General features: G+C 40.2%; 3 protein-coding genes across 6 annotated transcripts in view; 2 read left to right on the top strand and 1 right to left on the bottom strand.

The window, feature by feature from the left end:
* The window catches only part of baiap3 (BAI1 associated protein 3), a 69,356-nt gene extending 66,667 nt beyond the window's left edge, over positions 1-2,689 (top strand). Inside the window, exons 32-33 of the mRNA XM_060840980.1 lie at positions 826-1,031; positions 2,074-2,689. Of these exons, the coding sequence (XP_060696963.1) occupies positions 826-1,031; positions 2,074-2,174 (307 nt within the window). The 3' untranslated portion in view covers positions 2,175-2,689. The remainder of the gene's footprint in view (positions 1-825; positions 1,032-2,073) is intronic.
* On the bottom strand, positions 2,046-13,306 carry tsr3 (TSR3 ribosome maturation factor). Of its 4 annotated transcripts, none has more exons than XM_060840719.1 (8): positions 13,004-13,306; positions 10,803-11,044; positions 9,575-9,745; positions 9,012-9,225; positions 8,414-8,607; positions 7,645-7,815; positions 7,298-7,358; positions 2,046-2,529 (listed from the first exon to the last, which is right to left on the bottom strand). In XM_060840719.1, the coding sequence occupies exons 3-8, from the start codon at positions 9,696-9,698 to the stop codon at positions 2,439-2,441; spliced, it is 855 nt and encodes a 284-aa protein (XP_060696702.1). In that variant the 5' UTR covers positions 9,699-9,745; positions 10,803-11,044; positions 13,004-13,306; the 3' UTR covers positions 2,046-2,438. The 4 variants fall into 4 exon arrangements, with proteins under 4 accessions (XP_060696702.1, XP_060696699.1, XP_060696701.1 ...); XM_060840716.1 differs by lacking the exon at positions 2,046-2,529 and adding an exon at positions 3,598-3,854 and having other exon boundaries at positions 13,004-13,303; XM_060840718.1 differs by lacking the exon at positions 2,046-2,529 and adding an exon at positions 3,598-3,854 and having other exon boundaries at positions 13,171-13,303.
* gnptg (N-acetylglucosamine-1-phosphate transferase subunit gamma) lies at positions 13,126-23,433 on the top strand. The gene is made up of 11 exons (XM_060840720.1): positions 13,126-13,214; positions 13,492-13,546; positions 15,800-15,867; positions 16,247-16,301; positions 17,487-17,570; positions 20,879-20,972; positions 21,386-21,500; positions 21,870-21,952; positions 22,151-22,282; positions 22,583-22,664; positions 23,098-23,433. Exons 1-11 carry the CDS (start codon positions 13,172-13,174, stop codon positions 23,184-23,186), a joined length of 900 nt encoding a protein of 299 aa, XP_060696703.1. The 5' UTR covers positions 13,126-13,171; the 3' UTR covers positions 23,187-23,433.
* Positions 23,434-27,032: the final 3,599 nt, after the last annotated feature.

Here is a 27,032-nt window from a genome sequence, read left to right as displayed (position 1 = left end):
AGTTGCTATGACCTCCTGACCTTACTAAGGTCATATCTGGATTTCCTAGAAAGGTCAGAGTTGCCTGACTTTAAGATATTCTAGGTCAAGGTAGCAGTAACCCACCAGGATCACCAAGTCTGAGCACCAGGAGGTATTGATTAGGAGGCAGATCCCACGTCCTGTCGCCTTGCCTGAGGACGATGAGTGGTCCATGCAGTGAACTGAAAAACCCTCAGGTTATCGGACACAGTCAGGTGTAGCAGAGTGAGCCTTGTCTCTGTAAAACAGAGCACACAGCTGTTTCTCAATTCCCTTTGGAATATTTTGTACGTATTTAAGACTGAGATAGATTCTTGAGCAACAGCGAAATCAAAGGTTATGGGGAAAATATGGGAATGTGGATCTTGGGAATGTCAGATCAGCCACAATCCTAATGTATAGTGGAGCAGGCTCAAGGGGCTGAATGCCCTACTCCTGCATCTGTTTCTTATTGTGTTATGGTCTTATCTCATCCTTCCTCAACTAAACAATCAGTTCTATGGGACAGATCAGCCATGCAGAACCTGCAGCAGGTGGGCAGAGACCCAATTAGAGGGATAACTCTACTTGACCTGTTACAGATACACCTGACCAAAATAGTATGGATAATAGAGTAACCACTGGACAGGGACAGGGTTTGTAGTCCCAGTTGGTTGATCTTGCACCTGTTCCAGGCTCTGTCAGTTAAGTGATCTCTTACAACCCTCCTGGTCTTCAGTAGTTTACTGATTGCTCACAATATGTATTGCATTCTCCTTTGTTAACATATATATGTTGCATTGCAATTTGCTTTATCTCTTTCAGCACTGTAACACAAGAGCAGTGCAGTAACAACACTGCCTGCATTCACTTCACAGTCATGGATCACGACTGGCTCTCCACCAATGACTTTGCAGGAGAGGCTGTGTTGCAGCTGCAGGAAGTTCCTGGGTTCAATAAACCCACTACTGCTGGAGGAATAAAAAATGTTTCCCCAGTATTTCTGAAACTGACGCATCCTGAACCCAGTGGTAAGAAAAACTTCACTACCTATCCATTGTAAAATGTTTAAAAATTACATCTGCATGAAATTCAAGTTGATATGTTCTTTCTTAAAAAAAAAGCCCATCTTTAAATTTGACACTGCTTGTGTCACACTGTAAGTTCACCCACCTACCAGTGGTGGTGATGTAGTTTAAAACATATATTACAACCCAAGATGCTGACAACATTTCATTGGAAATGTTGATACAGGGATTGTTCATAAGCATTGGAGAGGGCTCATTTTTAGCAGTTTGTCCCATGGCGTCATTATATTTTCTAATTAACCCATTCAAAGATGTTATTGCATACTTCTGGAGCAGGTGAATCTTGAACATGGGCCTCTTGGCTCAGAGGTAGGGAGTCCTTTATAACTTTGCCAACCATCCTGTTTATATTAAAATTATACCAGTGATATAGGAAAAGCAACTGTCAAGAGAATTCCCAGCCTGATTTTAAAATGAGGATTGGATGTATGTACGCAGTGGTCCAAATACCACTGACTGCTAAACTGCTTCAGCTGAAGACTACACATAACTTCATGGGCAGTGTGGAGTTCTGTTAAGATTTGCTAATAGATAATTAACGGGGTTTAGTCACTAAAACATAGAAATGATTTGAATCTGGCCCAAAATGCCAATTTCAGCTCTTTATTTAAAAATTGAACCTCTTCCCCTGTGGGTGGCAGCTTATCATTACTTAACCCCACCCCCTCAAAGATCATTACCATTCTCCAATGGCTTGTATTATACCGCTGTAGGCACTATCATCGGATGATCTGACAGTGGGGGGGGTTTAAAGCTGAATCAGATTCTGCCCTTAGTAATGCCCATACCCTCTAACAGGATTTACTGGACAACATCCAGGAGTAAGAATTCTGACTGGTTTTTGTTCCCCATATTTACCAAGACCACAAGTGTCTTGGAGTCACATATGTAATATTCCTGCCCTTACAACGCAGTTACCACCTCTTGCAATACACAAAATCTGAGGATACACAGTGCTGTCAATTACAGGTGTTTATTTTTGCAGTGATGAAACCAATCATGAAGATGCTGGAGGGCCGGACCGCTGATAGAGAAGCACAGGACTTTGTTAAGATGATGAAGGAGCTAGAGGTGTCTCCGGATTAAATTCAAGCCAACTTGGAATAAGTGACTGCAATATGCGACTATACATAAACATTCAGAATTTCAGAATGTCAAGTGTTGGAGTGGTACTTTGTTGTGATGATAGTAAAGCTATGCAGGAGCTCCTCAGCATTGGAACATGATTGATCTGGCGCTGTGGCTTCTCACTGTCACCATTGTAGAAATACTGAAGTTGTGTTACAGTTCCTCAAACTTGTGCAATTCTGGAGTTAATGTGGAGCTCCTTAAATTTGTGATGATATTGATTCAATGCTGTAGCTTCGTTGTCGTGGTGATACTGATCCAGTGCTGAAGCTGCTCACTGTTGTGTGATTCACACACTGTGCCGGATGTTTCACTGTGGGACATAGATCCTGTATCAACTCACCTAACCATCATTGTGATATGGATCTTGTGCTGCAGTAGTCACTCTTATCCCACAATTTTTTCATAATCCTATATTTTGTGTTTTTTTAAATTAGGTTTTATGGCCCCTGTCTTTGCTCTTCTAAGTATTACAAAGAAATATTGTATAGTTGTGATAATTTTGTCTGTCAATTTTTTTGTAATTGTAGCTTTGAAAACATTTAAAAGAATAACACCAAGTGAGATGTTCTCTTGTTTTGTTTTCCCAATGAGACTTAAAACCAAGGTCTCATCTGTTCAGTCTAGTCTCATGACCATATCTTTAGAATAGTAACTTTTACCACTGCCTGGGCCAACATTTATCTTTTAACTAACTGGTCATTCAGTGCACTGCTCAAGGAGTCTTCATGTGTGCTAAAATGGCCACATAAGCAACTATACTTTCAATAGTACATTGTACATGAGGTGCTGCAAGGTATTTTTTGAAGATGTGCTATTTAAAGATCAGACTTTCCTTTCTTTATATATTTTAGCATAACTAACACTTCGGAGGATGTTCCACAACATCTTTGTTGGAACCACTTTCATTTACTACAAATATAAAATATCAGAATATGTAAATATTGAATTTGGATGATTGGATTAGACTGGGTGAGATATTAGAAAACATGAATGGAATAATTATTACTCAGCGAGTCGTGAGTTCATGGAATGCCCTGCCAGTAACAGTGGTGGACTCTCCCTCTTTATGGGCATTTAAACGGGCATTGGATAGGCATATGGAGGAAAGTGGGCTAGTGTAGGTTAGGTGGGCTTGGATCGGCGCAACATCGAGGGCCGAAGGGCCTGTACTGCGCTGTATTTTTCTATGTTCCATGTTCTAAAAAGAATATAACCTGGTCATTATCTTGGATTATAGGATCCTCTCATATGCCACATTACCCACATTACAACAATGATTACACTTCAGAAGTATTCCAGTGAATGTTATTCCCTTCGGATTATCCTGTGTCTGAAAGATAAATATCCAAGTTCTCCTGTTCCATTAAACACTACACACTATACAGATCCTATTTTATTTTTTTCTTTAAGAAAGAAGGTCCATGAGCAGGGAAGATGATTGCTTCCCCTTTGATTCAGCTTTAAACCTTTGCATTGCTGATGACTTTTACTGTTGGTTCCTCCTCTCTGCATGCTGTGTGGTCTCCTTTTAGACCATGAACATCTGCTGTATTCTCCTCATCAGATTCACTATCTTCATCTTCCCCCTCAGAATCATCATCACTATCACTAATATCTCCTTCAGTCTCCACAACTCTGAAATAGATTATAAAGAGAATTGTGAAAGCTGCAAATTCTGCAATGAAAACATAAAATTATGGAAAATGCAATAGGTCAGGGACTATCGTAAGATTAATATTACCTATTGTTTTATTTAACCTGTGCTGTACATATCTTCAGTGTGTTTGACGGGACAGAAAACTCCTTCTCTGTACTGAAGCCTATAGTTAATCGGGCAGTGTACAATATTTGAATTCTTCATCCTCCAGGTCAATTTAATGTTTCTCTTTGAGATAAATGCAGCTTTTGAAGAATTAAGTGGTGAAAATGTACCAGTGCTGCTAAGTTTTTACAGGAAAGAAAACAATCGACAAATTCCTAATTGACACTGGTCTGGTGTTATTAAAAATTGAAGTGATACAACTTTGCACTTGTTCCTAACATAACCTGGTCTATTCTTATCCATTTTTAAATGGATTACAATTTTTAAACTGTAAGGTTAAAGACCTGGATTAGAATATACAAAATTCGCCTGACATTGTACTACACTTACTGCAGAAAACAGAATCCAATTTCTACACAAATTTGAAAGTATTTGTGGTCACCTACACATCAAACATCATCATTGACATAGGACGAGGGGCTTGAGGTGCATGAGTATAAAAGGAAAAGTTTAATTCATGTTGCCAACTAGAAGGCAAGATGCAAGCTTTAAATAGCTTTATCAAGTAAACTGAAACTCATTGATAACTTCTGCTGTACCAGAACAATGGTTGTACCAGTATCTGGTCAGGTAATTAACACTATAGATAGATGAACTCAGCAACCCTCACACCACAGACCTTGAGAGCATGACGTGATGAACCATCTCCACCATCCCATCTAGCCAAGAGAACTGACACACAAACCTCACTTTTCTAACAAATCTGCTTCACCAGTTTTGCATTGAAAAACGTGACTGAATAGCTCCATCAATTTAATTTCACGCTGAATAAGTTGTCTTCTACGAAAACTCAATTTCCAAATTTTAAACTCTCATTTTGTGAAGTGTTACAAAGCCACTGGAAACTGCTGTCCATGCCATCATAGCACCACCAATAGGAGATTAGTAGAACTGCAGCACAAGAACGATTTTGTTTACTAAATTTTTCCCAGGACGTGAAACACTTGTGTTTCTAAACCCATTACGGTATCAAGCATTCTACTGGAGAAAACAGCCCAAGCTATAGCAGATGAAATAGCAGAGTTGAGAAAACTCATGATTGAAATGGTCAGATTGGAGGACAAGGCAAAATCAAAAGGTAAAGAGAGAGTTCTCCAGAGGTAAGGGATAAGCCTGTGGAAAAATATATCTGATTGTGGAGCTAGCGAGGGGAAGAAGTGCAGCAGTTTTGCCTGGAAGTCTGATCGGTGTATTAGGCTGTAGATTGTACTGAGTAAGCAGGGTAAGGCCATGGGGATAGCAAATGTGGCCAAGAATGTTAAATTAGATGAACTGCCAATCTACATCCATCTGTCCACAACCACATTTGAGTTTTTCCCAAACAAGTATCCATCCCACATGCAGCAGAAACAGGCTTCAGCAAACTCACAAATAATATTCTGTGACTGTGCCCTCTCCAAAAACTTTGACGTATTTGATCTTGCCAACTTTCTGGAACAACGGTTCCCACTGTTCAGCTTGGTAGGGCTCCTCACATTTGTTTTCCTGACCACATTTTTACCAAACCATCTTCACCAACTATCTCTCTTCCCACATATATTCACACGTAAACCGACAACACCTAACTCTATTTCTCTCAGCTCCTTCACTGTCTCAGTTTCGTCACATTGCTTGTCATGTATCAAGTTTTGGATGAACGATAACTTCCTTCAACTTCCTTGGCAAATCTGGAAGTATTGTTTTCAGTCCCCAAACAATTCTGTACTATCAGCTGTCTGTGCTCAAATTCACTGCCTAAACCCCTCACCTCCGAAACCCAACAAAACCCATGACTTTGACCATGCTTTTGACCACCTCTGTTGTTTTTCTATCAAGATGCTGAAGTAGGTGGTGACCATTATCTATACGAAAGCTGCTTTTTGAGGTTGGTGACCTGGAAATATGTGTACATATATTGCTGAAGGTGGGCAAGTAGGTTGAGAAAGCAATTTAAAAAGTTATATCTGATCTTAGGCTTTATAATTATGAGAATAGAAGACAAAAGCAAGAAAGCTACAATGAATCTTTGTAAAACACTACTTCAGCCTCAATTGGAGTACTGCCTACAATTCCAGACATCTGACTTTAGGAAGGATGTGAATGCTTTAGAGAGGATGTAGAAAAAGAAATAGAAATTGTTCCAAGGATGAGAGAATTGGAGAAGCTGGAATTGGATTTGGTTTCCTCAGTGAAGACAGGATTGAGGAGGTTGGCAGTGCTAAAGAAAGAGAACCCAGAAAAATGATTCTTATTGGTGGAACGGTGAAAACCAGAGGACACCAATATAAGATTAGATTACTTACAGTGTGGAAACAGGCCCTTAGGCCCAACAAGTCCACACCGACCCGCCGAAGCGCAACCCACCCATACCTCTACATTTACCCCTTACCTAACACTACGGGCAATTTAGCATGGCCAATTCACCTGACCCACACATCTTTGGACTGTGGGAGGAAACCGGAGCACCCGGAGGAAACCCACACAGACACAGGGAGAACGTGCAAACTCCACACAGTCTGTCGCCTGAGTCGGGAATTGAACCCGGTTCTCAGGCGCTGTGAGGCAGCAGTGCTAACCACTGTGCCACCGTGCCGCCCATGAAGGTAAATGGCAAAGGAAGACATGAGGAAAAGCTGTTTTTTCAATGCTGCAAATGATTAGGATCTAGAATACACTGCCTCAGTGTGTGTTGATGGCAGATTCAACTGTGACTTTAAAAAGATTACATATATACTTGAAAAGAAAAAAATTGCAAGATTATAGAAAAATGGTAAAGAAGAGGGACTAGCTGAGTTGATCTTGCAGAGAGCCAAAAAAACTAGCCAAAAGGCCTCCTGCCCCACTGTAATCATTCTATAAAATAAAAGCAGAAAATGCTGGAAATATTAAGTTAGCATTCATGGAAAGGAACAGAATTAACATCTCAGATCAATGACTCTTTTTGAGAGCATAAGTCTGATGGAAGGCCATCAATCTGAAACATTAACTGTTTCTCTTCATATATGCTCCCTGACTTGCTGAATATGTGCAGTATTTTTGTTTTGATTTCAGATTTCCAGCATCTGTAGTATTTTACTTTTGTATGATTCCACAAGACTTTCAAATTCAACAGGATATTCACATCACTGTAAACATCAAATACACAATAAAGCTGCCAAGCAGGTTAGTGGGACTGAGGCTGGACAGTTATGAGCAGGAGCTGAATAAGGTAGCTTTGGTTTTCTCAATATTTATTGGTGAAAACATAACAAAATAAAAATGAAGTATGAGATTTTACCTTCCAAGGTTGGGTCTATTGGGATTACAGAATTCTTTCCCCGAATCAACATCAAATGGATCTGAAAAATTAATTCTTCTGCAATTAGAAGACAACACAGAACTTCAACACTTTACTCACTTTATACTTAGACCATTCTCCTTAAATTAACTGCTCTCATCGAGTTCCATGTTACATGTAGGCTTTCTGATCTTAACCATAAGCCAAGCAACATCATATAGAACAAAATCAAGCTTGAATACACTGTCAATGTTCAGTCCAAGTTGAAAAAGGAAGGGCCTCTTGAGAAAGGGCACCTGACAAGGAGCAAATACCATAAGGATAAATTATGTGCAAGATGATTTTACCCTCGTGTTCCTCTGGTTCTCCATCTGAAGCCAGCCATTCCTGTTCAGCCTGTAGCACCTCTGCTTCGCTCCTGCACGCACGATACTTCTCCAACAATGCTTGGTTTAGATGCAAAAACGTTTTCCCCCATTTGAATTTCTTTAGTAGAACCTCAGCCAGCTCTGGAAACCCTATTAGAAACAAGACGCTGTGGTAAACATGGATGAACCTCTACCACTCCAGATTTCTTCAAATCCATGCCTAGGGTTGCTGCCTCATCTTAGGGTTGAACATGTTCGACGGGGTGGACCAAGTTAAAAATCTCACAACACCAGGATATAGCCCAATAAGTTTATTTGGAAGCACTAGCTTTCACAGCGCTGCTCCTTCATCAGGTGGATGTGGCCACCTGATGAAGGAGCAAATTTCTGAAAGCTAGTGCTTCCAAATAAACCTGTTGAACTATATCCTGGTGTTGTGAGATTTTTAACTTTGTCCACCTTAGGGTTGTTACTCTGTTCTGACCCCACCCATCCACAATAATCACACTCAAAAAAAAGCAGAAAATGAGATTAGATTAGATTAAGCTGTTTTTTTTCCACAGTCTAACAGTTTACTCTTTCCATCTGCACTTACTAAGAAAATACAAAAGGCAGGAAGGTGTAAGGGTATTACTGGATTCCATGAAATGAAAAGTCAGTATTATTCAGTGACAATAGGAGAGAACTTTTCAAACTAAACAAGTCATGACTGCATAATACATTCTGTTCTCAATTACCACAAACTTACCAACAATACAGAAAGTGGCAGCAAATGCCTCAACACAGGAAAGCTTGCAGGGTCGTCCATAATTTACTGGGTTAGCAGCAATGAGGTAAGGTAATAGTCTGGGGTATCTTCCCTTCATTTTTGTGAATGGAGTGTCATCTAGTTTAGCCCAGGAGCAATCGATGACAGCCACACCACCTTGTGCCACGATCTCTCTGGAGAGAAAGCATGTACCCATTCAAAAACATCAAAAGAACATTGCTTTCATTCCTTACTTATCAGCTTCCTGTCACTAGAAACAATCCCGAACAGAAGGACTCAAATAGAAGCAGCTTCTAGTTGGGGAGAAAGGGATTTTACTCTTTATCTAATACAAGGTGTACCTGCTGTGGGAGTGTTCGCTAGGACTGTGCAGACTCTATATTATTTTATTCTACATTTGTAGCTGTACAATCTGCACTGTTATTGAAAAAATTAATGAATTAGAATTTATTCATAAACAGAGAAAACATTTCTCAATTGAACATATTATTACAGATTTCTAGTTAACACACTCTTTCCTCATTTCTTAATCCAGATTCTTATTTTTAACGTTTATTTTACTCAACATTTTGCTTACCTGTCCATAGGGGAGACGTATCTGGTTCCCATGGGAGTGAGAACTAATCCACTGAACCTTTCACTGATACGCAAGTTGCGGACAAACCCTTTGCGAGCAAGCTTCCTGCCTGTACATCGCTTTGTGTCACAGTGTCCTAGTTCCCACATGGCCAGTGGACACGGGAACTGAAATGTGGGACACGACCCATCCTCAGAGACCCCATTATCAACAGCTGCAAATCAACCATTCCCACAGGTTATAGAACAAACAAACGTAAGCTCAATCAACAGTTAAGATGGTGTATCAAACTGAAGGACATTTACAGGAATCTGAAAACTGCCCACATTGGGTAAATATTAACAGTAGGTTCAGAGTTTTTAACTTCCAGTCTTGTTAACGTACTGATTGTGTTCCACTGTTCCAGTGAGTTTTTGACCAGGAAGTAAGAAAGCAAGCAACCTAGAGTTCAGACTAAGAGAGAGAGAGTGACAGAGAGAGAAAGAGAATGAAATAGCCTCCCACTTACAGTAACAGCTTCTAGTCTTAGGCAGTTTACTCGTTCTAGGGCAACAATCACCCACCTTGTACAGCCTCATGAACATCTTCAGTGAATGACTCCAAGGAGCACCCTTTCTGCTGATGACGAGCATCTTTCCATTTTGGAGCTGCTCGCTTACTCGTCTGTGTCTGTTTCTTCCGCCTCATTTGAACAAGGGCTAATGTGGAGCTGTTAATGATTTAGTCCATGGTGCCTGATAAAAACAATTATAGCCAGCCAAGAATTAACAGCATCACTGTGTTATTTCAAATACAAACAACTTTGATAACCCTACCAACATTTCCAGAAGAGGAAGCCTTGTATGTGCTAGTTCTTCACTGGAGCAGAACCAAACTAATCCTACTAAATACCACTCTCATCCCAAATTAATCCCACTGGGCCACTCTCATCCCAAACTAATGCTACTGCCTCACTCTTTGACAGCCCTGATCTCATGAAAAACCAATCCAGTGGACCCATTCTCAATTTAAACTAATCCAACAGCCGCGCCCTCTCTTTTGAACCCTATATCTGTGTTTGGAAGGTTCCGCTGTCCTAAATGCTATTTTTAACATAAAGTTTGGCTTTCCTTTAGAATGAAGATATTCCTTTGCTTTGATGAGTGAAGGATGTTTGGGTAGAAACTTTCTCAAAATGCCTTCAATCAATAAGATTAATTGATTTTTGATTGCATCAAAGGTGGCTGTGGTAATGTCATTTGTGCCAACATTTTCCACAACTGAAATTTTTTTTGATGAATTCACCACATGATTAGATTTATGCACATTTCCTTTGTCTCAAATGTTATATTTTTGCAATTAAAATTTTAAAAACTGCTTAGTTGCTGAATAAAATTTTATTTTCTCATGCAAACAATTAAAATAATAAAGATTTCCCTAACTTAACTGCTGGGGTGTTTAATTCCAAACAATGATCTTCACTCGTAATGTTTTCAAATGTCACACATCATCTTTTTTCTGACGAATTCTCTTAACTTGCATATTGATAAATTTGGCTATCAAACAAATAAACTGAAGCTGTAAATGAATACCAGAAGTCTTAACTCTGCTGCCCAGCTAAGTAGTTATTGATTTTTCCTCTAAGGTATCAAATTTGCTTTGGGTGTCAGGTAATTGGCTTCTTTTCACATCTGCTTGATCCCCTTCACTGCTACTGTGCTTTACTGTGCTTTTAGTGCTGTCACCGCCTTTTCTTTTCCTTTCAAAGTTTGTCCCCTTATTTGTAGCTGTAAAAGGCTTTTATCAACTTACAGTTGTCTTCACTTGTTTCCCTGCAAGAGCTTTCTGGTCAGAGATTTTTCCTTCACAGCAGCTGTTCAGTTCTATGGTCCTTTTTGGAAAAGTGATTTTTCAAGGTCTTCTCTTTAAATAATTTCAGTTCTGTTTTTTTGATCTTCACTATCGCCACGATTTTCTAGGCAGTGGATGTGGTTGCTGCCACCATCTTTTGTTGTGTGGTTCTATGCGGGAGTTTTGTATTCAAGACAGGCTGACTGAAAAGGCAAGATTGTCAGGTTAGACTTTTATAGAACTATTTAACTGTATATCCATACTAAATACAACTATACATGATAACATGAGATATGCCAGGCTCTGTTAGATTGCTAAGACTATTTTCAACATGTGCCTCACAGCACCAGGGACCCGGGTTCGACTCAGAACCTCGAGCGACTGTGTGGAGTTCGCATGTTCTCCCCGAGTCTATGGAGGTTTCCGCCAGGTACTTCGGTTTCTTCCCACAGTCCACACATGTGCAGGTTAGGTGCATTAGCCATGGGAAATACAAAGTTACAAGGATAGGGTCGGGGGATGGGATGCTCTTTGGAGGGTCGGTGTGGACCTACTGGGCCAAATGGCCTGCTTCCACACTGTAAGGATTCTATAATTACCTGATCCTATGATCTCTCACACACCCATCTGCTATCTTCTAGCTACCATTTTATTTCTGCCTACACAGTGCTATTTTTGCCCAGTGGCAGGGCGGCCCTGTGACATCAGAGTTTGCTTCAGGGTCCTAAAATCTATGCACATCATCGTAAACCCAAATTCATTCCATTACCTTACTGTCACGTCAAAAATTGCAACACACTATTCTCATCAAAAACTAATCTTGTTACCCAATTCATCCTAACTAATCCCAATGCCCCATTCTCTACCCTAACACCTGTCTCCTCCTGTTTGGAATTTATATTTAAAATTTGTCTTTAACATTCTCCACAGGAATATTTTCAGATTTGCATTTCCCAGGGTCCAAGTCTACTCTTGGACCTGCATGCTTCTCTACTTATTACCAGCCAAGCCTCAGGGCTGTCCTTTGTCAAATGACAGTGAGAAGGGTGCAGCCACAGAGAGAGGAAAAGGGGCTGAACAAGAGCTTCCACTCATGAAGCAGAGACAGAGATCTGCCTTCCCCTGAAACCTTTCAAGGTTAATTTCCTACCCGATGCTGAGTGACAGATGACCGCATCAATACCTCTCACCATTCATCATGAGTTTATATCATGTTACACAACAGGATACCACCACAATTCTCCATCTATTTCACCAAATCTCACTGACCATCAAAAAAAGTATTCACCTTTCTCCTCTATTATAAATTTCTATACAACCAAAATGAATGACCTCATATTATACTCATCTATCACTCAGTTGCCTGATTACTTGGCCTGTATAAAAGTCTTTGTTGCCTCTTGTAAGGTGGGGTAAATTGTAATTGCAGGCTATAAAATAGCTGAGGAATCTAAAAAAAAAGTGTGCGAAGGGATTGACAGTACTGAGATGAAGAGAAATTGCTTCAGTTAAAGGATTCTCTACTCTAGAGCCTCATGGCTTTAGACTTGTTACATCCTGCCAACTTGAAAATCTCCTGGATATCCCTACTGCTCACTTCCTGTTAAATAATACACATTATTACTCTTGATTCCCATTAGCGCTGATCATGTACGCCAACTTTTCACATGGCACCTTCTTCAAACCCAAGTACATTATACAACTAATGGTCTTGTAACCCAAACTAACAGTAACACCCCTTTAACCATCCAAATGCATTTGTCAAATACAATTTTATTTTTGTAAATCCACATTGACTTTGTCTGGTCATACTGTGAATTTCTAACTACACTGTTAAGACTTCCTTTAAAACATATCCCAGTATTTTCAGTAGACTTGAGCCAGACAGCTCTCATTCTTTTCCCTGATTTCCCCTCTTCTTGAATAGTTGCTAAATTGCCAGCTCCCAAACTTGCTGGGGCTTTTCTAGCATCTAAAGCACTTTGGAAAACCGTAACCAGCGCCTCAAAGTCTGTGCAGCGTTCTCTCATCAATCCCTTCAACGACCTGCGGGAAGAGGGAGAGGCTCAAGGCCTAGACCCAGACCAAGGAGTGAACTCCAGGAGTAGGCCCTTCAGGCAGGGGGCTGCCACCGTCTCCAGTGAATGAGGCCCCGAACTCACACGGGCTTCGCTCCGACCGGGTCCACTCTTTTGGAAACGGTGAAACCGAACCCTCGCTCCGTGGGACCGGCACGCGCGGCTCCGGGTTACCCGGATGCGGTGGGGGTAGTTCCGGCTCCGGGTTACTGGGGGTGGTGGAGGGGGAGAGAGAGAGCGCGAACGGTCACCATGGCGATAGCCGGCTCCTGGCTCCTCGCGCTCTGGCTGCCGGGTGAGTGTCTGCCGCCCCCGGGGGACAAACAGCCACTCGGTTGGTGAGGGGACGCTGCAGAGCTGACCTGGGTGCGGCCGGAGGGAGAGCACCCCTTCCCCCTCGGGGGGGGGGAACACTTGAGGGCAGCTTTGCCTCCTGACCCCGCCTTCACTAACTCTAGGGTCTCCCTTCCCCTCGAGCTGAGGCGTACAGGACATCCCCGAGTTAACTTTGATCAATGCCATAACTCCATTCTTTCAGATAATAACTGGCTGTATTTGTGCTTCTTTTGCAGTTTTCATCGTCTCAGCTGGCAAAATGAAGATTGTGGATGAGCCAAACACTTATGGGTAAATACAAGCGTAGCTCAACTTAAAAGGCTTAGGGCAGCAGTGAATAAGAGCACGAGAAGACTTCTTGTAAAATTAATGCTACTAAAGAGTGACAAATCCCCAGCACTAGGTGCTCTCCATCCCAGGATTTTAAAAGAAGTGGATGACCAGAACAACTCATACCACACAATCCAATGATGATTACTATTTTCAAGAGAAAACCCAACCGTTGCCCGTATGACATTACTGTTGAATCCCCCACTGTTAACATCTTAGCAGTTACTTTTGAGAGGAAATTGAATTGTACCAGTGATAAAATTATTGTGGCTACCAAGAGTAGATCAGAGGCTGGGAATTCCGGAGTGAGTAACCATCTGATAAGTCCTGCAAGCATACCCAGGATCTACAAGGGTTAAGGTAGGAATGTGATCAGCTCAGCTGCAAAACACTCAAAAAGACAGAAACCATCCAGGCTGATGCAGCCCAGTTGATAGGAGTCTGATCCACCAACCCAAAATTGATTTCCTTCATCACTGACAGCAGCATGTACCACCATCAACAAACCTTCAGCACACCTTTCCAACCTATGATGTCTGCCATCGATAGGGACAAGGATATGAGATGCATGTAATCACCTCTGTCTGCAACTTCCCATCTAATATATACACCATCCTAACTTGGAACTATTTCACTGATTTTTCACTGTTCTTGAGTCAAAATCCTGGAACTCTCTAATATTACTGAAGGTGATTAGGAATTGAAGTTTTTAAAAATCTTGCACTCATTAGAACCAAGATGCAGGAAACAGACTCGACACACCGTTTTATTTTATTTTTTTCTCAGAGTGAACAGCCCATCTGACACTCGTGTTTTTTTTCCTCTTTTTTTTTAAACCCCCTCACTATCGCCTAATTTTTGCCCCAGCACCCATGTTGTATGTTGTATATTGCATGGGTGCTGATTGGTTGGGCCATCGCTGGCATGGAAATGTAGCAACAACAATTACCTTTCAACCTTGATTTCACTTGGATAGATTCTAATTGTCAGTATGCTGCCACAGGAATGACTATTACCATGACGCTTAATTTGAAGAAATAATGTATGTACAAATTCCTTTTGCTGAGGTAATTCATTTTTGGTGTAATTCAGCAGAGTCTGAATGATAATACATGATTTTCAATAGTTGAATCACTACTAATGATGTTTACTTTTCTGATGCTTACAAACAAGGGCTGGTTGACTGTGAACAATCAATGGGATCAGTTGTTTGATAAAGTTTACATACCATGACATCATACTGGTACTGAAGCCCATATTTCACATTACTCATTAATGTGGTAGACAAAACATCTATTTGGCTTGACAGCAGCATTTGGTTGGTGGAGAAAAGCTGCTGACAAGCCTGAAATACATTTATATACTAACACTGATCCAACCAATCAGAACTCTCTCAGCCTAGTTTTGATAGTTTCACAAAAAAAGCTTCAACTTCTAAATTCCTTTCAACAATGTTTAAGTTCTGTAACAGCACTAGGTGTACACTACTTAGACTGTAATGGTTCAAAGAGGTGGCTCAGCATAATCTTCTCAACGATGATTAGTGGATATTGGCATTGCCAGAGAATATGATTTTTCAAAGTACTTTTGATTCAGATCTCATTCCCTTAGATGGAAAATTGTGTATGTCACTCTGCTATTTAAGAAAGGATAACAGAATTACAGGCCAATTGTTTTAACATCAATTGTCTGGAAATTACTGGAGTTTAAAATTAAGATATTGATAATTAAGGAGGGATTAATTAACAGCTTGAAAATTTACAGGTGATTGAGAAAGATAGGTCATGCCTGATGAGCCAGATCATTTTTTGAAGAGGTGACCAAAATTGCAGAGAGGAGACTACTAATGTATTTTATAATTCCTAGGAGATGGCCTGGTGGTTTTATTGCTGGACTGTTAATCCATAGGCCCACATAATGTTCTGGGGAGGGGTTCAAAACTCACCATGACAGATGGTAGAATTTGAATTCAATGTAAAAAAATTTGGAATTCAGAGTCCAATGATGACCAGATCTCCATTGTCGATTGTAGTGAACCAGAAAGGTTTTGCCTTTAGGGAAGGAAACTGCCATCCTTACTGGTCTGGCCTACCTGTGACTCCAGGCCCACAGCAATGAGGTTGACTCTTAACTGCCCTTTGGGAAATTAGGGACAGGCAAAAATGAAAAAAAACTTCTCAGAAAAATAAAATACATCTCAATTTTTATTTTCAGGCTAAACAATCCTTTCCTGTCCCAAGTAAACAGACTTCAACCGAAAATCAATCCTGCTGCGATTTCAGGTATATAATATTGATGGGAGTCTTCCCTGCTGGAATGGGGGCTCAGTTATTTACCTGACAATGGCTGGTGACTGTGAGTGTTTCCAGGGAAGGGGCTGATGTATACATGATTTTGCAATGGGATGGGAATGGATTTGTGACTTTGCCTGTTTGTGACTGAGTTTCAGCATCAGGAGGGACTAGTGATTCTGCCTATGCATGGATCTGGGTTTCTGATTACAGGACTGAAATATTGAGTTTGCCAGTGGGAGAATGAGGCGGATGTGTAAGTGATTGCCCACCAGAATTGTAACTTTGCTGAGGGGAGGAGTTAATGGAAGTGTGATTGTTAGGGGGCCTTGTTCCAGTCAGGAATTGACTATGCTTTATTTTGATCTAGGCCCAACTCATCTGCACAGACTTGCTGGGAAATGCTTCAGCATGACGGAGTCTGTGTGAGTATCAATTAAAGTTATTGCTGTAAATATAGTGTAAGAGGATGGATTTTATTGATGTTTTATGTAAAAGATTTTTGGTGATAAGGGAATCTATTATCTAAAGGAAATTATTTTTGTAAACAGCTGGTGTGACACATGTTGAAAGAAGGCTTTGGGTAATATAATGAGGCCAAAGTTAAAATCAGAAGAAATAGTTTTATGCAGCAAGTTGTTATAAACTGGACCATGCTACGCGAAAGAATGATGAGAACGAATACATTAGCCTTTAAAAAGGCAGCTGGTACATAGAATATATAGGACAAAAACAAATCATTATGTTCCACTCAAAACTCTCCCCACACTTCTCCATTTGTCTAGCAATATTATATTCCTTTCTCTGACATATGTTCATCTGGTTTCCCCTTAAATGGATCAATAACTAGTCACCTCAATTACTACCTGTGATAGTGAGTTTTGCATTCTTGTCACACTCTTGATAAACACTTTTCTTCTGAATTCCTGACTTGATTTCTCAATGACTGTCCTATTTTGGGGAAATATCACGCACCCAAGCCTTTGTAGTGCCCACTGATCACAAAAGGAGGCTCATTTTATATCAGTAGCCTTGGGTTTTGCTTTTCATCACATGAAAGAAAGACTAACATAGACATTAAATTTTTCAATAATTTTGAAGACTCCTATTACATATAACGCTGCAAGGTCATTAATAGCATTTCTTTAAAAGCCTTCTCGCTGTCACTATCCCTCCCTATTTGGTATTCTTTGCAAATTTAGAAATTGTGTTGATTTCAAAATCCAAACCAGAAATATGAATCTTAAATTCTGCACGGTGGTCCTAGCAGTAATTGTTGAGGGACCTCATTTCTCTAGTGTAAATAGATACCCTTTGCCCACTTATCTCTGTCAGTTGGTATACATTTTGCTACTTAACCTAGCACCCTAGGGTGTGACCATATTCATTAGTCTATCATTTTGTACCTTTATTGAAAGTCTTTTGGAAATCTAGATTACACCTGTAACATCACATTTATCTGCTTGAAGAAGAAAATTTTATAGGACAAGAGCACGTGTGAAACTAACTGGGCAGTATTTAAAAGATCTAAAGTAATCATAATGAGCAATAAACCTCATAGACTGTCTCATTCCATTGTTCTTACTATATCTTGTCCTTTTTCTTTGCAGATACAAGTATGAGTTCTGCCCCTTCCATAATGTCACTCAACACGAACAGACATTCCGCTGGAATGCTTACAGCGGGATTCTAGGGTATGTCCACCATTGGGAGTTGAGTGGGAAGTTGGCTGGCTGTGTGTGTGTGTTGTGGGGTGGGGGAGAACACAAGATAAGAGGGGTTGGGAGGTAGAGTGAGCTGCTTGCAGTGTGGAGGAGTATGCACGGAAGTACCACAACAAAGATTATGCACAGAATAAGAGCCCATTGTGTAAGTAACATAATAGACTCGATAGAGGATTAGTTAGCAAACAGGAAATAGGTATAAATGGATTATTTTCAGGTTGGCAAAATGTGACATAGGAACATAAGAAGCTGAATAGCCTACTCTTCCTAAGTCTGTTCCATCATTCTAAATCAAATGCAGCATCATCGGGAGTAGAGCTGGGGGCTCAAATATTCAATTTATTATCAATTCCTTGGTTGAATTAAATGTACGATTGCAAAATTTGTTGGCAACACAAGGATAGGCAGAAAAGTAAATTGTGAAGGGGACATATTGAGTTGCACAGGAAGACGTGAGGGGGCAAAAATTTGGCACATGGGTGAGTATAATGTTGGACACTGAAAACTTGTACACTTTGGCAGGAAGAATAGAAAAGCAGCATATTAGTTAAATGGAGCGAGATTGCAGAGAGGCTAGTGTGGCACAGAGAGATTAGTGTGTGTTTTGAGAAGATTTGTAGCTCAGGTTGAGGTTCTGGATGTAGGTTTGCTCACTGAACTGGAAGGTTCATTTTCAGACATTTCATCACCCTACTAGGTAACATCTTCAATGATGATTCCTGCTTTCTATTTATATGTTTGGGTTTCTTTGGGTTGGTGATGTCATTTCTGGTTCTTTTTCTCAGGGAGTGGAGATGGGGTCTAACTCAATGTGTTTGTTGATAGAGTTCCGGTTGGAATGCCATGCTTCTAGGAATGCTTGTGCGTGTCTCTGTTTGGCTTGCCCAAGGATGGATGTGTTGTCCCAGTCGAAGTGGTGTCCTTCCTTATCTGTATGGAAGGAGACCAGTGAGAGAGGGTCATGTTGTCATGACCCTCTCTCACTAGTATCTTATAGAGGTCTTATATGGGACAGTCTCCTACACTCTGAAGAAAAAGATCCTAGCTTGTCCAACCTCTCCCTTTAACTCAATTACTGAGTCCTGGCAAAATCCTTGTAAATTTCTTCTGCACTCTTTCCAGTTTGATAACATCCTTCCAATAACAAGGAGACCAAAACTGAACATAGTACTCCAATAGTGGCCTCACCAACATCCTGTATAACTGCAACATAATCAAATGCAATGGGAATAGAATATGAAAATGGGGGTGTTTTGCTGGAGTTGTAGTTATCTGGAGTACTTTATATAATTTTGATCTCCACATCTAAGAAAGCCAGTTAATACATCACACGCAATTTAGAGGAGGTTTGTTTGATTGATACCCAAGATGTGGCGTTCTGTGGCGTGCCATGATCATTCAGTGGTTAGTACTCTGTGTTATGGCTACTTGGATCGAATCCGAGTCATGGTAATAATTGATCTTTCTGCTCCAGTATTTGTCAGTGGGCAGCACAGTGTTTAGCACTGCTGCCTCATAGTACCAGAGGTCCGCGTTCAATTCCCGTCTCAAGCAACTGTCTATGTGGAGTTTGCACATTCTCTCTGTGTCTGCATGGGTTTCCTCCGGGTGCTCTGGTTTCCTCCCACAGTCCAAAAATGTGCAGGTTAGGTGAATTGGCAAATGTAGGGGAATGGGTCTGGATGGATTGCTTTTCAGAGGGTTGGTGTGGGCTTGTTGGGCCAAAGGGCCCATTTCCTCACTGTAAGTAATCCAATCTAATCTAAACAGACTGATTATCTTTGGTTGAACAGGATGGCCCTGTAGATTTTGTTTTACATCAATCAGCTCAGACATATTATGACTTAGCTCTGGAGCAGGTGGAATTTAAATCTGAGCTTTCCTGACCAGAGGTAGGGACCCTGCTATGGTAGCACAAGACCCTTTTCAGGCTGGGTCCGTGTGCATCAGAATCAAGATTATGCAGTGATCTTATTGAGACATGAGACACTGATCTTGAGAGGACTTGACAAGGGGGATGCTAACTGTAGATTTTCATTTATGGGTTGAGACAAGAATTGAATGACACTACTTTAAATCAAAGGATCTTCCATTGAAGACAGAAATTGGGAGATATCTTATCTCTGAAGGTCTTTGGAATCATTCTCTCCAGTGGTGGAGGCAGATTCATTAATATTTTTAAGACAGAGAAAACAGATTCTTAATTAAAAAGAGTATCAAAGATTATCAGAAGTAGGTGGGGAATATGGAATTTAGGACACAATCAAGTCAACAGTAACAAATACAATGCTGGAATAATTCAGCAGTTCTGGCAGTAGAGAAAGAACAGTTAATGTTTCGAGTTCAGTCATTCTTCTTTGGAACTCTTCGGACTTATTTTTGTTCAGCCATGATCTCAATCAGTGGTTAAACAGGCTGAAATGGTGAATGGTGTACTCCTGTTTCTAATTTTTGTGTTCCTATGAACACTTGCCTCATTTCACAAAGTGGATAATTTAACTACTACGCTCAACTGAAAATTTCTGCCCTATACAGAATAATGCCCATTTTAAAGAGCTCTTATTTACAAAAGAAGGACTCCAAGGATCTTTTTTTAAACTAAATTGGGCGGCACTGTGGCTCAGTGGTTAGCACTGCTGCCTCACAGCACCATGGTCCCAGGTTTGATTCCAGCTTCAGGTGACTTGACTGTGTGGAGTTTGCACATTCTCCCCGTGTCTGCATGGGTTTCCTCCAGGTGCTCCAGTTTCCTCTCTCAGTGCAAAGATGTGCAGGTCAGGTGAATTGGCCATGCTAAATTACCCATAGTGCTAGTTGCATTAGTCAGAGGGAAACGGGTCTGGGTGGGTAACTCTTCAGAGGGTTGGTGTGGACTGGTTGGGCTGAAGGGCTTGTTTCCACACTGTAGGTAATCTAATCTAATCTAAATGCATACTAAGTCTGTAGCGAAGTCCAGCAATTTATGGAAGGGGAAGAGTAAAAATAAAATTTTAGGTTTCAATACCAGTAGATTCAAGAAATGCAGCAAGGACATACTGTGCATAGGAATGCACAATAGGCTGGGGGAATATAGAGATATCAAATTTGAATAGTGTTTTGAATTCCACAAACCAACTGTTGGATTAGTTTGTCACTCCTACAATCTGATCAAGTGTTCACATTTGTTGGGATAAGGATGGAAAATGGGGTCACTCTTCAAGGTGCAGAACAATGTTGGACTGAATTAGGATTAGGGTGTGATGAAATAAGAGTTGAATCTGTCAGTTTCTGTTTTGTAGAATATGGCAGGAATGGGAGATTGAGAACAACACATTTGTGGGAATGTGGATGAAGGAAGGAGATTCCTGTGGCACCAAGAACAGACAGACCAAGGTACGCATTCCCTGTTTTCCTGTGCCCAGGCTCTTGACTCATTGGTAGTATCTTCAACATTCTTCCCGTGTAAACCTAAACAATATTTTACTACGGGGTACCGTGCAGTAATCGGAAGCTGGAACCCAATGAATTTCCACACTCTACTGCCAGGTTAATTACAACTTTTCCTCAAGATCAGTTGTAATAAAAAGAATTAGAGAGACTCATGTGGTTTCAGATTTACAACATTCACAGTATCTTTCTTGCGGGATTTATGCTGCGAGTCATTTGGCAAGTAACGACTTTTTCCCCTGACAACTCTCATAAGGGGATACCAGTTTATGCCTCGTTATCTCACTGACCAATTCCTGGGTCACTCTGGCAAACTGAACCATGTAATACCCATGTGGAAACTCATCTCTTTTCCACAGGTTCTTCTTAAATGTGGACCCAGCCACAAATTGATCCATGTTTCCGAGCCCCACACTTGTATCTACTGGCTCAGTTTCGAGACGCCCCTGGTATGCCACCCCAATTCTTTACTGGGTGAGTAAGGAAAATGCAGCCATTTGCAGTGAGAATGAGGCTGTTAGTTAGGTGAAGGAATATCAGCCTTCCACATGAAAAGCAGCTCCTGCATATCCATATGATCTGTACGAAACACAGTGCTTGGAGGCAATTCGGGCTACTATCAACCTTAACTCACACTGGGTTTGCAAACTTGGAAACATTTTTGAGAGGAGGAATGAACTTTATTGTTGATGAGTATTTTGGGCAGGGCAAGCGTTTGGAATAATTTGAGGGGGTTGGGATTTCTGGGCTGTTTGAGTGGAAGAGTACTTATTTGGTTTGGGTTGAGGGCTGCAGGGGGAAATGGGTTGTACCATTTCTGCTCAGACTTATTTATTTTTGCAGTTTATCCAAGTCTGAAGCAAGAGTTGCAGAATCAGTGGGACCAGGCAGAACAATCACTCTATGATGGCCTTATTACTCAGCAAGTAAGTTTGGTGAAGCCTGGGCCATTTTGATAAGTTATGTGAATCTGCTGTTCATTGTCGAGGGGCATTGCAGAATTCAAAAACCAGCCTCAGGTAGGAGTCGCTTTCCACCTCTTATTTTCTAGTGAAGAGAACACTGTCCAGATGTTGGATCAATATAGTCTCTGATCAAGTTAATTTTTGCTCTGTATATTTCAGGGTTATAGGAAGTTACTGCGAGCGATATTTGAAAATGCAGGTTACCTAAAACCTACTGGAGAAAAGCAGACTCGACCAGAGATAGAAGAACAGAACCAGTCGCAAGACACCACCTTGAGCAGGTGTAACGAGGTAAAAGTGAATTGGTGCTTGCTGAGGGGTAATGGATGGTTGTGATGTATTTATTGCTTTAAATGGAGACAGCTGTCAGTTACTTTATTTGGAAAGTGAAAATTTATTCCAAACTTTACTTCACACCTATGATTACCTCTTTCTGTTAAAGCAAAGCATGAGTGGAGTGGTCTGTTCTCTACTTTTGTATCACATCAGTGCCTCCTATATTCATTCAATGCTGGAATTTCCAGGCTAGTCATTCTAGGATCTGTCATAATGTTACTTATTTTGTTCACTATGTATGTCTTCCCAATTCAGGAACGAAATAAACTCTCCGCAGAGATCCAAAGACTGAAGGATTTACTGACCCATCACAACATATCTTTTTTAAAGCCAACTGGTCAGTATCATTGCTCAGCTCTTTGCAAAGCTTTTCCTTCCTCACTATCAGCTGAACTGTCCCAGTGATACAAGTGGTCATAATTGAGCTTAATGATATTATTTGCCTGGATTCAAGCCTGAATTCCTATTGGTGTCTAGGCAGTTGGTTTTACTGTTGACAGTTTGCAGAATATTTTCAGTGTCTGGTCCACTGATCTTAAGTTAGCAGATAGTGCAGCGTTTCAAACATTTGTTTCTGGATATCTTACCCTAGCCCAAGCTCCAGCTGAACCCTTGGTCTTATTTCTCTCTTTTTTTCTTCATTCACTTTTTCTGACTGGACTGCGACAAGGAATTTAAGAGGATTGAGAAAGAAGACGAAGAGTTACCGTAGGGGACGATTTTTGCTACCTCTACTTGTGGTTTTCAAATGTCTTGTGTTGTCCTTTCAGAGAGTGAAAATAACCCCATCATCACTGGTCAAACTCCTAGAAGCCAAAAGTTGCGTGGAGATCTGGGGCTCCGAGATGAGGCAGTGTGATCAGTATCCAGTGGATAGTCTGGCGTGGACCACAACATGAATTGTTTATTCTTGACCAAGCCCTTTCACAAATGTTGTTATGAAATGCTTTTCAGTCACTGGAATATTTCTCATGTAAATCCTGCTTACATTAAATGTGAAATTGCTGAGTTTTCTTTATACAGTCAGAATAGGAATAATGTATTGTATTAAATAGAGGAACTGCACCAGTTTTAAGAGTTGAATAAATATGGAGTTGATTTTTAAATTTCCAGGTGTAAACTGTTATTCCCTGATTAGAGCAGCAAAAAGAATCGTAATAGAAACCCAAGTAAATGTAGATTGATAAGACAGCAAATTAATCCAAATTCAGTAGAAGTGGGAAAGTACGTAATTGGTCATCAGGGAAATGCTAGTCAGAGATAGGGAGGAAATATTTGATTTTTGAATGAAAAGAATGTGTGGTGTGGATTCTCCTACAACTGTACATCTTAAATCAACAGCAGATTAGAAATTTAAGGTCACGTCACTAAACTGTCAGACTTGAGCAGGTTACTTTAATTGACCTAATGCACTGGTTGTATGGATGTACTAAAGCCTCCACCCTATTTTGTCTGTTGTTCCTCTCCCCCACAACAACTAAATCCAGATTAGAGCTGGACGTATTGTATAGCACATGGTATAGCGGACAGTGAAGAAGATTATCTAAGATTACAAAGAGATCAGTTAGGCCAACGGGTTGAGGAGTGGCAGATGGAGTTCAATTTAGATAAATGCAAGGTATTGCACTTCAGTAAATCAAACACGGAGGTGACTTATTGATAAGGCCCTGGGTAGTGTTGTAGAATAGAGAAACTGCGGCGTTCAGGCACATTGTTCTTTTGAAGTTGCATCACAACTCAACAGGGTGGTTAAGGTGGTTTAGCATGCTTGCCTTTATTGTTCAGACCATTAAGTATAGGAGTTGAGACGTTATACTGAGGTTGTCCAGGAAGTTGGTGAGGCCACTTTTAGAGTACTGTGTACAATTCTGGTCACTATGCCGTAGGAAGGATATTATGAAGTTGGAGAGGGTTCAGAAAAGTTTTACCAGGACTTGAGTTATGTCCTGGTAAAGGAGAGGCTGGGACTTCTTCCACTGAACCGTAAGAAGTTAAGGGTGACCTTCTAGAGGTTTACGAGGGGCACTAGGTAAGGTGAATAGAAAAGGTCTTTTCCTAAGGTGGAGGAGTTTAAAAATATGCCCCCTAGTTTTGTAGTGAAAGAAAGATTTATAAAGGACCAGAAGAGCAACTTTTTTTCTCACTGTCAGAGGTAGTGGTAGATGCAGGTACAGTTACAATTAAATGATGTTTTAAACAAGTACATGAATAGGAAGTGTTTAGAGGGATGTGGGTCAAATGCAGGCAAGTGGGACTAGTTTGGGAAATTTGGTCAGCATGGATGAGTTGGCCAAAGGGTCTGTTTATATGCTGTGAGACTCGTGGCTGTGTATGGCAGTGTGATTGTTTGTTGCTATTATCAGGAGTGCAGAACCAGCATTACCTACAACATTCAAACAGAAACGGAGCATCTCAGAGGTTGAATTTTCTCTTAAACCGCCAGCGATTCACTTCTGACGTGAAATTATACATTTCACTTAAGACGGGCAATAAATGCGAGCCAATTAACAATGCTTACTGTATGCAAGTTTTGGGGATATTTGATTAACAACAGATGAAATACAAAACTGCATTTCTGGTCTATGGCTCTGGGTGAAACGATAACCTCCGATCTGTCAAACAAAATAGACATTATGTTGGAGCCTGCTTTTCACAATCTGAATCACTTTCTCCAAAGGCTCCATTCTACTGCCCATGACAGACTGTTATAGCAAGGTAGTTACCTCTAATGTGAAAGATGGCTTAAATATAGAGAAACTTTGCATTAAAAATGTTTGTGGTGCATTGTTCTCAGCTGAGGGCAAGTAACTATAGCTGAGATTGTTCTTACCTCTAAAGCCTTCATTAAATTTGCAAAAGTTTCCAGTGGGATAGAGGTTGGTAAAGAGAGAACACATTTCAGATTAGCAAAGCACCAGAGTCAAAATGAGGATTTTTAAAAAGAAACACTGTTAATGATATGAAGGGCATTAAAAAATGTTCATCAGAAGGGAATTAAACAAATACTTGCTGATTGTTTCTCATGAATACCGAGGAAAAGAACTGGTATTACTGTACCTAGAAGGCTCTTTCAAAGACTGAGTAGATTATTGTATTACAGACAGCAGGTAGCAGAACACTGCTGCCCTCTTGTGGTTGGAGATAAGTTTTACACAGCCCAATTGAGTTCCAAGTGTTCCTTAGCCAAGACCAAAACAGAATCTATTCATTCATTTCATTGTGTGAACGTGCGAAATGCAAACTGCTGGATTGATTTGCTGAATTATCAGAATGAAAGGGTTTTTTTGATATGCAGCAAGTGGTATTTTATGTAAATATGTTATTCTTTAGATCAGAAACTTGCCCCATGAGGGAACTGCAACTCTCACCATAGCTTTCTAATGTAAATACCTCAAATTCACAAAAACTACAGTAAAACTAACTTTTTCATACCTGTCAAGATGGACTGAATGAAACTATTAACTTATGCCAAAGTATGGAAAATGTGTGTTTGACTTGAGTCACAAAGAGAAGCCATTGTAAACATTCAACCATGTAGTGCCCTAAATATGTACATCCAACAAATCAGCAATGCATAAAAACTGGGGGAAGTCAAGCAAATCCCTCAATACCATTGCAGTTCAAAGAGATGACGAAAGTTGTGATGTAGTTTCAGTTATAAAGGGTTGTCGGTGAGAAGAAATGACGTCTTGGTGAAAAAGGAAAACAATATATAATGGAATATTTTGAGGATCAAAAATTATTTTAATTCCCATATTGATAATAAAAATAATTCCATGAATTCTGTAAACCACTGCATAAATGCTATAGTGTAAAAATCTTAAGTGTTAACAATTTAAACAATGAACTAGAGTAAAATGATTATGCATTTATAAATACCTTCTAAAAGAACATTCCATTCAGATCACCATTCTGTTTGTATACACTCACCTAGACCGCATACAACAGGCTTTCATAAATTAATACACAAAATGAAAAAAGTTCCCATAATATTCAATTAAGGTCTTGCTTTGACCACACAGAAAATTAATATCAAGACAATATTTCAGTTATATTTAAACACTAGTTAAGATAGGAGCTATTCCACATCAATACATAAAACACGGAGTTGGGATATGTTACTGTTGTAATACATTTTTTTTTGCCAGTAATGTCACTCAACTCTTGCATCTCCTGTGATTTTTCTTGAATGTCAAAATTCCTAGGAGTACACAGTGGATGAAATACTCGATTACAGGTCTGAAGTAACTATTCACTGGTTTGGCTGTATGCTACCCGTGCGATGAAATTTGAAATTAGTCAAATTTATATGCCATGATAAAATAATGCTGCAAGACACAAACATGATTATAAATGGGATAAAATGGGCAGTCATATTGGATTTGTGTTGCATTTGAAGTGATGTGCACAGCAACTGGCTGCAGGATTCTTCAAACAGCCTCTCATTACTTTTGCCCAGTCATAACACTATTCCCTTTCAGTGAGCTTCCAAAAAAAAGATAAATGAATGCAGCTCAACATCCATACAATACTTCACAAACTCCCATTACAGATTGTTCCTTATACCCTGAGAAAGGAGTTTTACTTCCTGTTTCACTGCTCTTCCGAGGCTGAGGAACTTGCATATAAAGAACCTGAAAGTGTGTTCATATAGAAACCGTCCCCATTAAGAAATTTTTAAATAAATTATTAAGATCTTAACACA

The sequence above is a fragment of the Hemiscyllium ocellatum genome, chromosome 20 (genome assembly GCF_020745735.1).
Source record: "Hemiscyllium ocellatum isolate sHemOce1 chromosome 20, sHemOce1.pat.X.cur, whole genome shotgun sequence".
NCBI lineage: Eukaryota > Metazoa > Chordata > Chondrichthyes > Orectolobiformes > Hemiscylliidae > Hemiscyllium > Hemiscyllium ocellatum.
Note: the sequence above shows the minus strand (reverse complement) of the source record. Positions and strands in the feature narration are given on the sequence as shown.